The sequence below is a fragment of the Lithobates pipiens genome, unplaced genomic scaffold (assembly GCF_037356315.1).
Source record: "Lithobates pipiens isolate NorthernLeopardFrog02 unplaced genomic scaffold, aLitPip1_a1.2 Scaffold_23, whole genome shotgun sequence".
Taxonomy (NCBI): domain Eukaryota; kingdom Metazoa; phylum Chordata; class Amphibia; order Anura; family Ranidae; genus Lithobates; species Lithobates pipiens.
Window position 1 is genome coordinate 79,315,256 of NW_027507785.1, and position 15,327 is coordinate 79,330,582.

A 15,327-nucleotide genomic window follows, 5' to 3' on the forward strand; every position below is an offset into this window, starting at 1 on the left:
CATCCAATTGTACATGATTGGATGATGAAAGTAAACACAAATTCATATTCACTTTTCTAAGTAGACAGTCATTTCTCCTTTAGTAAATCAACCCCAATATATTGATTTTGTAATAATCAGTGGGGCAGCCAGGCAACTGGAACTTTCACTTGAAATTTCTCAGGGATGTCAACAATGATATATATTTACTCTTTTCAAAGGATTCCCTACATTTTGAACTATAGCTGTAAGTACATAAATAACAAAAAAAAACTACAACTCTGTAATTGCAAGGGCACTGCTGGTCCCGAATTTATATGGAAATTATTTAATGTATTTTTGCTAAGAGGTAATGATTGGTAAAATCTAAACTATAAATTTTTATAGCTAAGTATAAGTATTTAATTCTACAGTTAAAAATAATGACACTTCAAGCAATTTATTTCCCTTTCAGATAGCTGATTTTTTTCTTATTTTTGTAAGATAAAAACATTTCTGAATAAAAAGCGAATTTGCCACTAATGAACAGAATGACATTTCCATTCTCAGGAAATATACTCTGTTTGGTAACATGATTAATTTAGTCCTAATATGTTTTACATTTACTTTTCAGCTATGTCACACATTTGTCATAATATGGCATTGCAAGCACATTGAGCAATATTTGAAAATGATTCTTAATAATCACTTAGTTGCTTTTCAGCACAAATGATTAAACCGAGCATTGAGATTACCCACTCTTAAACCTTTTTCTCCATACACAGACATTTCTGAGCATGGTACACTCACTTAATTATGAAACTCTACCTGAAAGGTCAACATAAATGCTCTTGCTGCCCCCCCCCCCCCCACCCTTAAAAAATTCACAAGGGCTTAAACTGTAAGGAGATACATAAAAAAAGGAAAATAACACATACACCCAGAAAGAAAAAATAATGTATACAACAATCCATATTGTCAAATAAACATGTTTTTAGATAATCCATTTTTTTCATCTAAAAATATGAATATACTAGTTTCAATATAATACATTTTTCAAGTGTTTCATATTGATAATAGCTTTATTTCCAAAATATTTATGGACGGCTACATACAAATAATACCAGAGTGATTAAAAAAAATGCCAAAGACAAATTTTATCTCTGGACAAAAGAAGTTGCTTTGCTAAAGATGTAAATTATTATGCTGGTTTTACTTTAAACACTACATCAACTGCAAGAGATTTTTGCAAACTCTTTTACACATGGTTGGAGATTTGAAGCAAAACATTATCATCAGGCGAAAAGAATAAAAAAAATAAAATAAATATGTAAGTAAATCAACATTAAATTAGTAATGAAGAAAAAAAAAACACTATAGTAAAAGTGTACCTTATGAAAATTTATTTTAAAACCATTTTGTAGCCTTTTTATTGCAAGCTTGGCCCAACACATTTGTCTTCTTTGTTGCATTATGCATACAAACTAACATGGGTAAAACAGAAGGATTAGGAGGGATTAAGGAAGGTTGGGATGTGCTAGGAAACAAGCTGCAATGTTTGTATAATACATCCATTGCTGCATGCACGGACTGGATTACCACTGCACTCTTAAGTTGTGTGGGGCAACTAAGTTCCACAGGCAGTCTAAATGATCTGGCTGCTATACTACTTAAATTACAACTACAAAGGAAGCAAAAAAGGATAAAATCCTATCAGAAACATGAAGGACATGCACAAGATATGAGAGCAGGTGACTCAATTTGTTGAGTTTAACCACATACCTCTTTCCCCTGCCAGGACCATCCAAGATAGAAAGAACAGTGGAAAAACAGGGAGGAAATTTAAATATGCAGATCAAGCATTAGTTGGGTCTTTTTGGACTTTTATAACTGTGAATTGGCTGATGGCAGTGAATCGTGATTGAAAACACACTGGTTGGCTTCTAACATTATAAATGCTATCCAATTGACCAAAAAATTTCATAACAATTTAACAGAAAATAAATGATATTGAATACATAATGTGTAAACAATACTTTTAGCATTTAAAAAAAACTAAACTTAAAATGTATGACACATAACGGATTTAAAAAATTGGCAGGTGGTGATGTATATAGGTTTCAAGGAAAATAAAAAGTGCAGAAAAAAGAATAATTTTGGATTGCATTTTTCAGTAAAAGTGCTGATCATTGTCATCACTGTGAATATACCAAAGTAGAACACGTATTAACAATAAAAAAGTGTATTTTTGAATTTGCTACCATTATGGTATATAGTTATCATTATAATTAATACAAACTAGCAGAAGCCCTAAGCAACTGGACAGTTCCTATACAGATGCCTAAAAAACTTTTTGTGCATTTCTGTTTTTTTTTTTTACCTTCAGGGTGGAAAACAAGTAAAACATTTGAATTATTTTTACATTCTAGTGCTTTTAATTTTTTACATACAAACACTCTGTTGAACACTTTCTCCCCACTACTGATAATAAAAAAAAAACATCTTTATTAAATTACAAGTCTAAATATTCTAGAGGCTGCTCCAGAACATACATGTGGAACAAATTCTAGAACATTTCAATTCTCACCTCTGCATGGTGTTCTTCATTTTGCTGGAGAACTTCGATAACCAATTCTGCAAGTCGTATTGTGTCTTCAAGTTTTTTGGCAGGAGTTACTAACCGACCTACATTTTCTGAAGTAGAAGAAGATAATTTAGAACATGCTGGGATGGGTTCAGCATAGGTAGAAATCGAAATGGTTAGTTAAAATCCAGGATATTCCAAAAATCCATGCATGTTTTATTTTTTTAAAAAAAGCTCAATAATTAATATTTAAAAAATAAAAAAATAAAAATCACAATCTTTTGTTGAGCTACAGAAACAGTGCTCCAGCTTTAAATGTAAATGTAAAATATACTCTGATTGGTTAATAATTATTTGTCAACATAAATTGCTTTTTTATGAACAATTATTGCTTTAGTTATAGTTGTTCATAGTTTCTGTGATTTTACTAACCTGTACATATTTTTTTGGGGATCTAAAACCTAACTAAATAAACATGGTAACCTTTAAGGTAATTTTAAAAATAGTGTCCATTGTATTATCAGAGCACAAAGAGAACTATAGAAGATTTTCTCGGGTGAGTGATGAAGTTTATTGAGTAGATAATCACAAGAGATTTACAAAAATGTATGTTTGGTACATACTTTACTCAAAACAAAACTATACAAAAATTAAAAGCTTAGTTACCGTACCTTGCACAATGTAAGGAAAAGTTAAGAAAAGAGACAATTACATTTTTTTCTATAACAACAGAAATATTGCATTGGTCTGGACCCTGGTCAAGTAACCATTGTCCGGGTAGATAGGGAAGATTTTAAGTGGCTGACATTAGAAGCTTGGTCAGTGGGAGGCGCAGACCTCTAATATTAGTCCCTCAAGATCTGTTCATGTAAGCTCTGCAATAGAAAATTGAGGAACTCAAGAGAATTACAAATACCTTGGCACAGGTCATGTGACCAAGATGGTGGGCCAATGCAGAATATCACAGAAAAAAGAAAGCCTCTTTCATGTTTCAGTAACTTTTCTTGATAGGATAAATGCTAAAGGTAGGAGTGCCTGCTATGGAATAGGCAAGGTGAAGAGAACACTTACAGTATTCAAGCCTGCATAAAAGGGGAGCTCAAAGTGGGTATTATAAATATGTTTTTATATTATCTTACAGTCCAAAGATCAGGAAGGAGGTCAGGCAGTGAATTTCTAGAACTAACAGCTCTAAGAAGTGTTTTCATTTTCAGCAAGGATGTATTTTTATTTTTTCCTCTTTTTCTTGTCTTTTTCTATACTTAATCATGGCCTTTAATGTTTAATTTTGAATGCACACTTGCAATTCAATTTTAATATTTGTCATGGAAACCTATGTTAATATCCATGAATATATTTCTTAATATATTTAGGGGCACCTATGGACTTTACAGTATATTCCATGTTACTAATTGAGTTTCTTTTTTCTCTTCTGTAATTTCTAAAAAAAATTATATGATGAAAACTTTAATAAAACATATATTAAACAAAAAAGGATGTAGAAGATGTGTATTACTTTACAAACTTTATGACAGTTAACACTGTTCATATACATGATTATTTTGACTATTTAGCTGAACCTGATGTTTAGTACATGTATATCTTTTTGATTGTCCAGTTTTGATTTTTTTTATTTCTTTAATTTTAACAATTCTTTGTATATCACAGAGCCCAGAAGGTACAACTGAATCTAAAATGAACGATTGACATTAGAAATGTTGGGTTAACAGCTGGAGCACTGACACATAAGAAATAAACAGTATATTAATAAAATAAAAAAACTGTTTACACATTATTTGAAACTCATAAATATTAACATCATGCAGAATGTTATGTAACAACAATGTTATTTTGTGCTGACATTCATATTGGAAAATGTTGCTAGTGCCGGACAGATCTACACAGCAATGGACATATCGAGAGGAAGTGCTTGAAGGCCGATGTTCAAACTATACTATGTTAACTCCTAGAGTGCTGGGAGTAGCCAGCAATGCATTGATATGTACTGCAATGCATTGTGGGTCCTTACAGCACTGAAGGGTTAGGGGAGGAGGGGAAAGAGACTAGGCTAAACAAATCAAGTGAAATAAAGCCGATACAGTACTTGGTATTGGTCTAGGCATGCCTTTCAGCCTTTGATTTAACATGTTAGCTTGGGTTTGAATGGATGGAGGCACAGGTGATGGCTTTGGTTTAGGCCGATGAACTGGGCATGCATGACAGAGAAAAGATTCAAAAGTAAGGCAGCGTGAGTATATACACAAATATGACAGGACTTAGCATTTTAAACAAAAAGACAACGAAGATGACAAAAATAATGAAACATTGGATTATGTGATCTCTAGTTGCTGAACATACTTTCAAATTACTATATTGGAACAAACTATAGCTAGTAATACCCAAACAAAACAAGAACATACAGAAGGACATTCATGAAACAAGTGCAAAGGTATCACAGACAGCAGCCAATCAGAATCTAGGGTTTGTTATATTCCATAAAAATGAAGAAGGTGAAAGGTATAAGGTGTTACAAACTAAGAGCTGTCAGATTTTAACTAGCATTTTCAAATGCGCAATGGATAAAATTGGGTTGCTAATTAGCCGTAACACCTCCACTTTTCAGTTCCTCCACTTTTATAGAAATATTTCTAATCTAATCTTCAAATACCTAAGATTTCCAATTCTGGCCTTTACATTGGAAGTATTCGTTAAAGATATATATATATATATATATCTATATATATCTATATATAGATATATATAGATATATATATACACAAAATAAACTAGTGTGTACTAGGCTTGAGAAAAAACAAGGAATGCAATCCAGAAACCCAAGAATCTTGACTTTGCTTCAGTTTTTTTTTCATTCCCCATTGGTATCCCCTACAAACCAGCATGGGACTTTCAACAAGCAATTGAGAGGAAGAGGAGCTCTAAGGTGTTGGGAGATAACAGGGGAGAAGAATGCCCTAGAGCCTTGAAAACTCATAAGCAAACCTCAGTTTCTGATATTGTGATTGATGCCACCCTCTCCCACACCTCACAACTGGTTTGTTACCATTGGAGGGAGGGGGCCTCCCTGACCAATGGTAAAAAGAGGGCGAGGTGTGGCCAAGAAATTCAGTAAGGGACACAGGTTTAGGTACCTTCAGTTGCCGTCATTACTTTTGCCTGCAGGCAATGTGTTTTAAAGAAAAAACAGGTTCACTTTATATGCTAGGGGAGTGTGGCTGCTACTGGTTTCATGACATGCATACACACCTTTTCTTATTCCTTATCTTATAAAAACAAAAAGGAAAATTCTGATTGGCTGCTCCAGGTTATTGCAATGTGTCTGTGTTTTTACTTGTGAACCTGTTTATGGTAAATGTCCATCTACATGACCTCTAATGGCATGACACTCAAACTGGACAAGAAGATATAGTTATCAATTGGTATGACACTATATCTTTATAAAAATGATATTGTGAATTATGACAATTGTGCCATTCACAATAAACCAATACGTCGCAGACAAACAAGAATTCAGATGGAGTCGTTTTTTAAGACATCTGGGACAAAGTCATCGATAGCAATAGATCTGAAGGACAGAGCAGCGGGTTCACTTAGCACCAGGACTTGGCTGCAAGGGCATTTCTGCTAGCCAGCTTCTGGTTGCTAAACTAGAAACCCTCTTAATGTGACTGTGCTTTCAGAATTCTCACACCAACTCCCACGCCAGGCTTGGCACACGTCACTGAGTTGGGTTTGTGATGTTTCTGTTCATTATCTTGCTGACAAAGCCAGTAACCCATTCCTTGCGATAAGCAGTACATGTTAATGTACTGAACTGAAGAAGAACTCTACACTGGATAAAAATCACCACCAAATTTTTATAATACTTACATTAGTTTACGTGCACCAGTGGTTTTGTTATGTGGAGTGCAAACTGCAGCAATGCCCGAATGGATGCTGCAAATACAGTGTTCAGAGAAGAAGGCGTACAAAAACAAGGCACCATAACATGAGCCTGGGGGCCTCTAGTTAAATGTAAAGTGTATACTGTTTTTTTTTTTTGTTTTTGTTTTTTTAGATACAATTTATTTGATGGCAGTCTATGGCTCGCTGGGGAGGTATCCTTTCCAGTTCTGCCTGAGATGCAACAGAAAGTGAGAGGAAATCTCTATAAAGTAAGGAAAACTCCTCTCTTAGACAGCTGAACAGGTTTCCTTATAGGAAGATTTACATTTCGCTCTGGTAACAACTATAAAATGTTGGATCACCTATCACTTTCTGTCCCAGTGACAATGGTCTCCAGGACAAATAAACAAGGTGAATCTACCCAGAAGGTACAAAGACTGCAATGGAAATTTGACACGGATACTAATCCTTTCCTACGCTACCCAATGTACACAAAAAAGTTTTAGTTACATCCACCTAAATTTATTTGATCAGTCTGTCAATAATTAGACAACTCTATACATGTCTATGTAAATTATTCTCTAGTGGTCTCCACTGGTCTGAACTTACTACATTGCATCTGTTGGAAATTCTGAAATCTTTAGGCTGATTCAATGAAAATTACGGTAGATGCCTGCTCTCTAAATGATGGTAGAACTCTATATTATACTTGTCAACCATGTTAATTTTCATAAAACATGCTTAGTGTTTCACTGTTGCTTATCCTAATTATTGGCTCCAATGCTAGATTTCAGTTCCAGCCCCTAGATTATCATGATCTTAAATCTTTGTGACTACAGTGATTTAAAAATTGTATACATAGGAAAATTTCATCCAAAACAAATATAGTTGATTTTACTGAAATTGTTTAATTCGCTGAAATTAACCAATGTTGCATTGGTTTTCCTCTAGGACAGAAAAGGATTTTTCGACAGCAGACTGGAATAAATATATACTTAAAAGTGTTAATTGACTGTAAATGTGGAAAGAGGAAGAAACAAAAATATAATGTATCCTATTTTTACCCTAAAGCTGCCTAACAAATATATATATATAAAAAAAAGACTATTAGTTCTTTTGATAGCAATTTTAAACCAGCAAGCCACATAACTCGATATAATATTCATTTCAAGGAAAAAAATATTTTTCAGAAAGGAATTGTGCTAGCTGGGGATTGAGGTATAATCTGCATCAAAAAGTAATTTTCAGTAATGGTACAAAACCCGGTCAAGTTTGACCATCAGGAAATCAAGGTGTTCCTTTGGTATGTCAAACACTTGTTTTTTTCATTTATTGTTACATACAGGGCCAGAATTAAAAGACCAATGCAGTTTATTGTTGAAAATAAGATGCAATGCATCCCATAAATAATTCAGTGGAAACCTCTACTTGATATAAACCCCTCTCCATGCTAGCTAGACAGCCAGCACAGAATTCATACCAGCTCTGCCTTTCTAAGATATCTTGGAGGGGCAGTCGCGTATGTAAGGAAGGAGGATGGGGAGGTAAAGTTTGCAATAGGATGGTTCATAGTAAGAAATGGCCACCTTTGCATAGACCACATCCCAGCTTTATCATTATTATTATACAGGTGCCTACATGTTAAAAAATCAGAGCTAATGCACAGCTGTGCTGGCTTTTAACATCCTTTGCAGGGCTTATTTGTGGATGACATTGGTCTACTACAGCCTCTATTTTTAGCATTAAAATATATCTAAAGCCAAAACATATTTCTTTTAGTTTTGGACAAATTGGGGAAAGGATACCACCCGTTTTCTTTTGCCAAATTCGTTTTCAATGTATATTAAGCTCCATGCACACTGGCGTTTTTTAAAAGCACAAAAGAAGCTAGGAAAAAAAAAACGCTGGATGAAATATGCTGATAATAGCATTTTTGTACTAGCTTCTAGTAGCATTTTAGTAGCCGTTAGTAGCATTTAGAAGCAGCTAGGAGCATTTAGGAGAATTCAGCATTTGTTTCTACTGAAAAAATGCTCCAAAAATCTCAAAACAAAAACAATTTTTTTTCTGCTTCTAGACGCTGAAGCTCAAAAAATTCTAACTATCTAATGAAAAGTATAATATTCAGCTTTTTTTTTCTATCCTATACATAATAGACAATAAAGCTATTGATTTGGGTAACGCGTTGTCACACCGACTGAATTTTATGAGCACGTGGAGTAAATATTTTTTTTCCACACAGCTACATCTTATTTTTCAAGACTTTCCATATTGCCGTACAAATTACACGCTAAAACTACAGCAGTTGCTAACGTGACCCGTTAAATTGTCTTATATCCCTTTGTCTAATTTAAACATGTATAACATCTGTCACTATTCAAAATGTGTGCTTTCTAATTGTTTCCTGCTTCTTTAATTATTTTCAATGTGAAATACTAGTGGTTCTCATATTGTGGCTTGAATCAAACAGCATCGAAGCATGCCAGCTTCACCAAATATGTTCTCTGCTCTCCCAAATGTTAGAACGCAGCGATCAGTGTGACCCATCTGTCATACAGTTTGTAATATCAGCAAAGCAAAAAGATTTAGAGATGAAAATAGTATTCTTCATAGAATGTGAACACAAAACAAGCACCCTGATCTGTCAGTCTGAGGGGTGTATGTAATCTTGGTGACTAGTGCAAATACACTTAATGGGGATGTCTGTTTGTTTGTACTTATGTCCACAGTATAGGCACAATTATTGTGACTGTAAGCTCTTATGTGCAGATATTGCCATGTTAAACCTTTTCATTACACTATATTAATCCTTTTTTCTCTTTTTTGATTTCCTGTAATGTGTGAAATATTCTAAAGCCACATAAAAAAGAGGCTGAAGCCACATAAAAAAAGAGGCTGAAGCCACATAAAAAAAGATACTAAAGCCCCATACACACGATCAGTTTTTCTGCTGAGTTTTTCCTTCAGATTTACCAAAACCATATAATATGAGGTCAAACCTTAGGAGTTTCAATTTGTATGTAATCAGGCAGGCCCTTGCACTACATGGTTTTGGTAAACCTGAAGGAAAAAATCAGCAGAAAATCTGATAGTGTGTATGGGGCTTTAGAGTATGAACAATAATAGCAACAATATTAAAGCAACTCTTTTCTTCATTGAAAAATGCACTACCTGCAAAAGAAGAGGCTTGCAGGTGTCCCCTCACCCATTCCTCTCTTTCTTGCAGAGGAATTGCCTGATTACATTGAATGCACTATTCCCAATGCACACGTTCCTGTAGAAATGGCTGTGCGTATATGTGGGCGCTGAAGCGACCACCGGCTGGAACTGCGTCAAGTTAGAGCAAAAGAATGTCACCAGCACACCAAGGATCTCCGAAATGGGTCCTAAGATGTAATCAGCGATCACATCGTTACAGCAGATTGCAATATTTCGGAGCCACACAGGACCCTGACACCGACCGTCACATTCCTGATGAAGGAGTCCTGTGTGGCTCCGAAATATTGCAATCTGCTGTAGCAATGTGATCGCTGCTTACAGCTTAGGACCCATTTCAGAGATTCTTGGTGTGCTGTTGACATTCTTTTGCTTTGCCTGCTTACATCTGACACATGTCTGAAAGGGTTCCTTGTAGCATGTTGTAGTTCCTTCTCCCAGTCGCTACACCTTGCTACAGGACACAGCGACATAGTGTTAAAAGAAGGAACCACAAATTGCAGCAGGGAAGAAAAGCCCCCCACACTACAAGAAATGTCAAATTAGAAAAAATCGGGTAAAGAGCAGAGGGACAGTTGAGTTTGAAGCCTCTACTTTAGCAGATCCTGTTTACTGACATTTTTGTAAAGCAGCGACAGAGTAATTTCAAAATGAATTTCCAGCCAAGACTTTTAGACTTAAGTGGAAAAAGCATAGAATCCCTTGTCAGGACTCCATTAAGGAGATTTTTCCTCACTTAAGCAGCCCATAAATACTTGACCTGATTCCCCCATCTACAGATTTGATTCAAATGCTGGAATAACTTCCACTGGGCTATTCTATTCTGAAACAAGAAGACTTCCCTGCTGTCAGAACACACTGATCAGTGATGCTGACTATTGCCAGCAGCACTGATAGATCAGGAAAAAACCAACAGGCTGGTTGTACAGAAGTTGATCAGGGGATCAACTTCTATACAGCCAGTCTATCCATACGTGGACTGAAATTCGTTCAGTTCCTGCTGAACCGGCTGAAATTTGATCCTTCTATGGCCGACTTTACTATCACAATCACAAAGGATTCACAAGACAGAAATAGTGAGAATGTCCAAAAGGGACACAGACAGCAATATTAAGCTGACAAAGGCTATAGCCTAAAACTTTGAGTGACCAGCTGGTCACTCTCCTTTCTAGCAGTCACTGATAGCTATGTCAGCTACAGTCCCCTCTAATGAACCAATCAGAGAGGTACATAATCATGAAATCACTATGTCAACCATGACGCATACAGGCTGAAAGTTATTTTTACAAGATTGGCATCTGTAGTGTCGTCTGCAGGCTCAAGGCTTATTTTGCAGCCTGCAGCCTGTTCATCTGTTTAATACTGTAAAAATTAGATACAACTACAGCATAAAACTATTTTTAAAAATGTTTTTGTTTAATTTTTGTGCTTTTGTCAGCAGGATTTTATTCAATCCCTTCAAGCCACACATATATGCGGCCTTTTACATTGGGCTATAACACCGAGTGGCTGCATATATGCGGCTTTGTTAAAACAACTTACCCTACTGAGAAAGTGCTCCCAGCACAGTAGCATACTAGCAATTGGGAGCTTTCCAATTATGTGACCAGTGTGACAGCCAATAACAGTGGTCACATAATCAGAAACCCCGCCCACCTGAAACCCCAAACTTCTTAAAGGGCTCGGAGGCACTGGCGCAAAGGGGTTAAACACTGTACCAAATAAAAGTCCTATATGTCCCTAATATATATATATATATATATATATATATATATATATATATATATATATATATATATATATATATATATATATAGGATTGAAGTGGGTATGCAATTTGGTCATAGACTTATTATCAGGTTAGCTGATATATGTCAGTGCTGCTAAATTTGGACTGGGCATCTAAGTATCAATGACCTATAGTCTCAAAAAAGGTTAAAGAAGGCTTATGTCAGTTGGCATTAATTACGTTTTTTTATGTGCAGTGACGTGCAGTAGACATGCATTTTTTCTTTACAAGCATTTGCTGTGCATTTTTTGTAAGCTTGCATTTCCTTTAAAGTCATTTCCAACTTCTTTATTTTTTGGGCTTTTATGTGCACTGCACTGTGTTGCAATGCATTTACATGCATTTGTGCGCATTTCTGTGCAATTGCAGTTCAAAGAAATGCAGCTTGCTGTCATTTTTTTCACTGCACTGCACCAGTGTGATTAGGCCCATAGGATATCCTGAATATTGGACTGTTTATGCAGTTGGAGTGCAGTCAAAAATTGCATCCCACTGCAATCTGGTGTAAATGGGCCCTTAGTCTGCAAATACCGTTAGTGAAAACCAAAATCCACTTTTTTTTTTTACTTTTGAATATGGCGTGATTCACAGGATCACTGATGTTTTTTTCTCTTTCATTGTAATTTATTTTAAAATCATAGACGTTTCTGTAGAGTTAAAAATATTTTTTTTCTTCTTTATAATAAAGATTGTTAAAAAAAAAAAAAAAAAAAAACATTACTTCCCCCACCGGTATCTTCCTGCTCCTGAAACGTGTACACCAATAAATGTTATTTAACTATTTTAGGTAATCGAGCTTTCACACAATCAATTTTATTGGTCCTTTTTAATGAATGTTTGTTTTTTCAGTAGAAAATCAAACTGATAAACTCCTCAGCAAATAAACCGGCACTTGCTAGGCTAAAGGTTTTGCTTACTTATCATTGTAAAAGAATGCATGTTCAGTTAAGTGCCCTAATTAAAAAACTGTAAAAAAATAATCCTTTTAAATAAATTAATACATTATGGCCGTTTACTGCGATGAAAATGAAATTATAAAAAAAGATCTAGAAACAACATTTTTGTTTGTTGTGCAAGCTTACAGTGTTTTCCAACATCTCAGAAACACTTTATATTAATCAGCTCACACCTATGCCCGGTCTTTTCCACTTGCAATGCTAGAATCACCTAGTTTGCTGCAAACATGCTTGACATGGCATATCAACTTAGCAGATACATTTTCGTATGGAGAGAAGCACTGACAATGACTGAAATATTAGTTTGCTAAAAAATCTTCTTTTCTTTCCAGGTCACAGCTCATGCGCATTTCTTTTTCAATTATATTTCTCTCATGATTCTCTCATCATTCATTAGAAATTTGTTTGTTTTTCAAAAAATTTCCAACATGCCCCATCACTCAAATTCGATACCCGCACGAAAATCAGCAATTGCTTTGGCCCACTAATGGTTCCGAAATTAAAACAAAAATTTTTAGTTACGATTTTCGAAAGAAAATTCTTTCGGAATTTTAACTATGTATGGCCGGCTTAACCATGCCTAATGCGTATGCAAAATCTGGGTCTATGAGAAGGTGGAGCTTTATAAAAAGATTGGGATTAACAAAGGCAGTGGTTGTGGCATCTTAGTGATATCTGGGGTGAATCAATAAGTATAAATGTATGGTCGCATATGGTGTAAATAGCTCACTACCTTATCCAGAATTTTCAAGTCAATTGAAAGCCTTTTCCCAACAGAGATGCTCAAAAAAGCATTATATGGTCTCTGCCCAGCCCTGGTGTTTGTTTTATGATTGCTGTAGATCTAATAGTTACACCAACTAAAGTCATCAACACAAGTGAAATTGGTATAGTGCATAGATTAATATTCTGTCCTATCTGCTTTTAAATATCGGTATTGTACAAAAGTGGTTTAATTATTTAAATCAGTGGTTCTCAAGTCCCAGTAGAGTTACACAATAGAAGAATGCAGATGCATGGGCAATATACTACAGTTACCCAATCATGCCCCAAAACTTTAAAAAAAACAAAAATATATATATATATATTACAAACATTAGTAATATTCTCAAGATTTTATTTTGCCACAACCTTATGTTGTATTTCAAACTTTACCACCATTGTATTTTGTCTGTACTCTGCATTCTTAAAAATATAAGAATAGCTATTGGAAGGGTGGTGGTCATTAGTACGTCAAACTATCTTTGGTTACACAAAGAGAACCACTTGTTTAAATAATAAAACACCTTTATAAAATGACCAGAAAAAGCACATCACATATTTGTGATAAAGGAATTGATATTCTATTGCACTATGTAGGATGAGAGTTAGAGAGTTTTATATGCTCCTCTGTAAGTTATCTTTTGAAACAAGCGCAAGTCGTTCCTACATGAGTTTTAATAATGCAACTGACAGACTACCTCTACAAAATTGTGAATAGCAGCCTGTGAACTGAAGTAGATAATGACAAAGCAGTACAGAACAAATGAGCACTGACAAATTCACTCTGGAATATGTTAGGCCGTCTTGAATTGGTGGCACTTGTTTCAAGGGACAACTCAACTGAAACAAGAGAAACCTACAAAAGCTCTTATAAACAAGCATATCCGCTTTTGACATCACTATATTAGGAATTCTACGAGCCATGCAGTAAGCCATATTTAAAAATATCCTAGAGAAAATGAAATAAAATAAATGCAAAATGCCTACGGAAGAAAAAAAAAGGTGACATTTTCCAGATTACTTTAGGACGGCCATTTGGTGGGATTAAAATGGGGGGAAAAAAATTTGCGAAAAATGCAAATCTCCAACTGTGAAGAATTCTTGGTGTGTATTTTCACAGTTAAAGGATGTTTTGTGCTGCAAAGGGCAGGACTGTTAAATAGTTGGAGCCATGTATAACATTTCATTATCTTACAAACATAGAGGACGCAAAACACACGTTTTTTTTTCTGACTGTGCTGTTAGTACACATGTACAGAAAACACAAACAGTTTAAAAGGCTTTAACACAAATATGAGAAGGGAGGTGGAGAGTAATTTTTCATTTAGCTTTTTTCAATATTTTTATTTTAAATTGTCACATATTAAAATGGCTCTGTTATTGACACAAAGGATTTGCAGTGTTTTTTTTTTTTTAGTTTTTTTTTTTTGAGACAGCACAAATTAACTCCTTAAGTGGCAGTATGATTCCTGTACAGCCCGCAGGATCACATGACTTAAGGAGCTATAAAAAGAAAACAAAGGAAAAAAAAGAAAACAGAAAATATTACAATCCTATTATTTTGTAAGGCATATACAGTTGTTCACCTGCATCCTTTTGATTCTCTATTTGTAAGAGAAAGCGAGGAGGAAAGAAGAGAAAGAACATAATATGCACGATTAATGAGCAAGTGGACCAATCCGTTACCCCCATTCACTTCTGGTATATGACATTTGATCAAAAAAAAAAAAAAAAGTGCTATACACCCAAAATCATCAACATAGATATTTCATTATCAAACAGGAAGTGGAGGCTGCTTCCGATTAGAGGGGGGGAAAAAAATCTGTGAACTTTATACAAAGCTTTTAGACATGAATTATATTTTTCAATAAGAGGTTATTCAAGTGTTCTTTTTGTGTCCGCTGCAAAATTGATAATAAAAAAATAAGATGGGTTAAGACAACTGGTGAGTATTGTACGTTCCCCAACGTTCCTCAATGGTATCATTTAGTACACATGGTTGTTACAAGTGCAACCTCTAGCTCTATCACATGTCCCCTGATGAAGAGGTACCCTTGAAAACTGGTTGCAAGCATTTAACAAATTGGCGATACACAGAAGCAAAAGTAAAAATGCATTCAGGTCACAGACATAAACTTACAGACAGGTGCCAGTTTAAA

General features: G+C 35.0%; 1 protein-coding gene across 23 annotated transcripts in view; it reads right to left on the reverse strand.

The window, feature by feature from the left end:
- The window catches only part of CADPS (calcium dependent secretion activator), a 624,105-nt gene that overhangs the window by 160,546 nt on the left and 448,232 nt on the right, over positions 1-15,327 (reverse strand). For 9 of the 23 annotated variants that reach the window (XM_077451928.1, XM_077451931.1, XM_077451921.1 and 6 more), the window contains one exon: positions 2,546-2,652. In XM_077451928.1, the coding sequence (XP_077308054.1) occupies positions 2,546-2,652 (107 nt within the window). Of the gene's footprint in view, positions 1-2,545; positions 2,653-4,646; positions 4,749-14,754; positions 14,773-15,327 lie in introns of all 23 variants that reach the window. The other 14 variants (XM_077451915.1, XM_077451929.1, XM_077451919.1 and 11 more) reach the window with 2 other exon arrangements.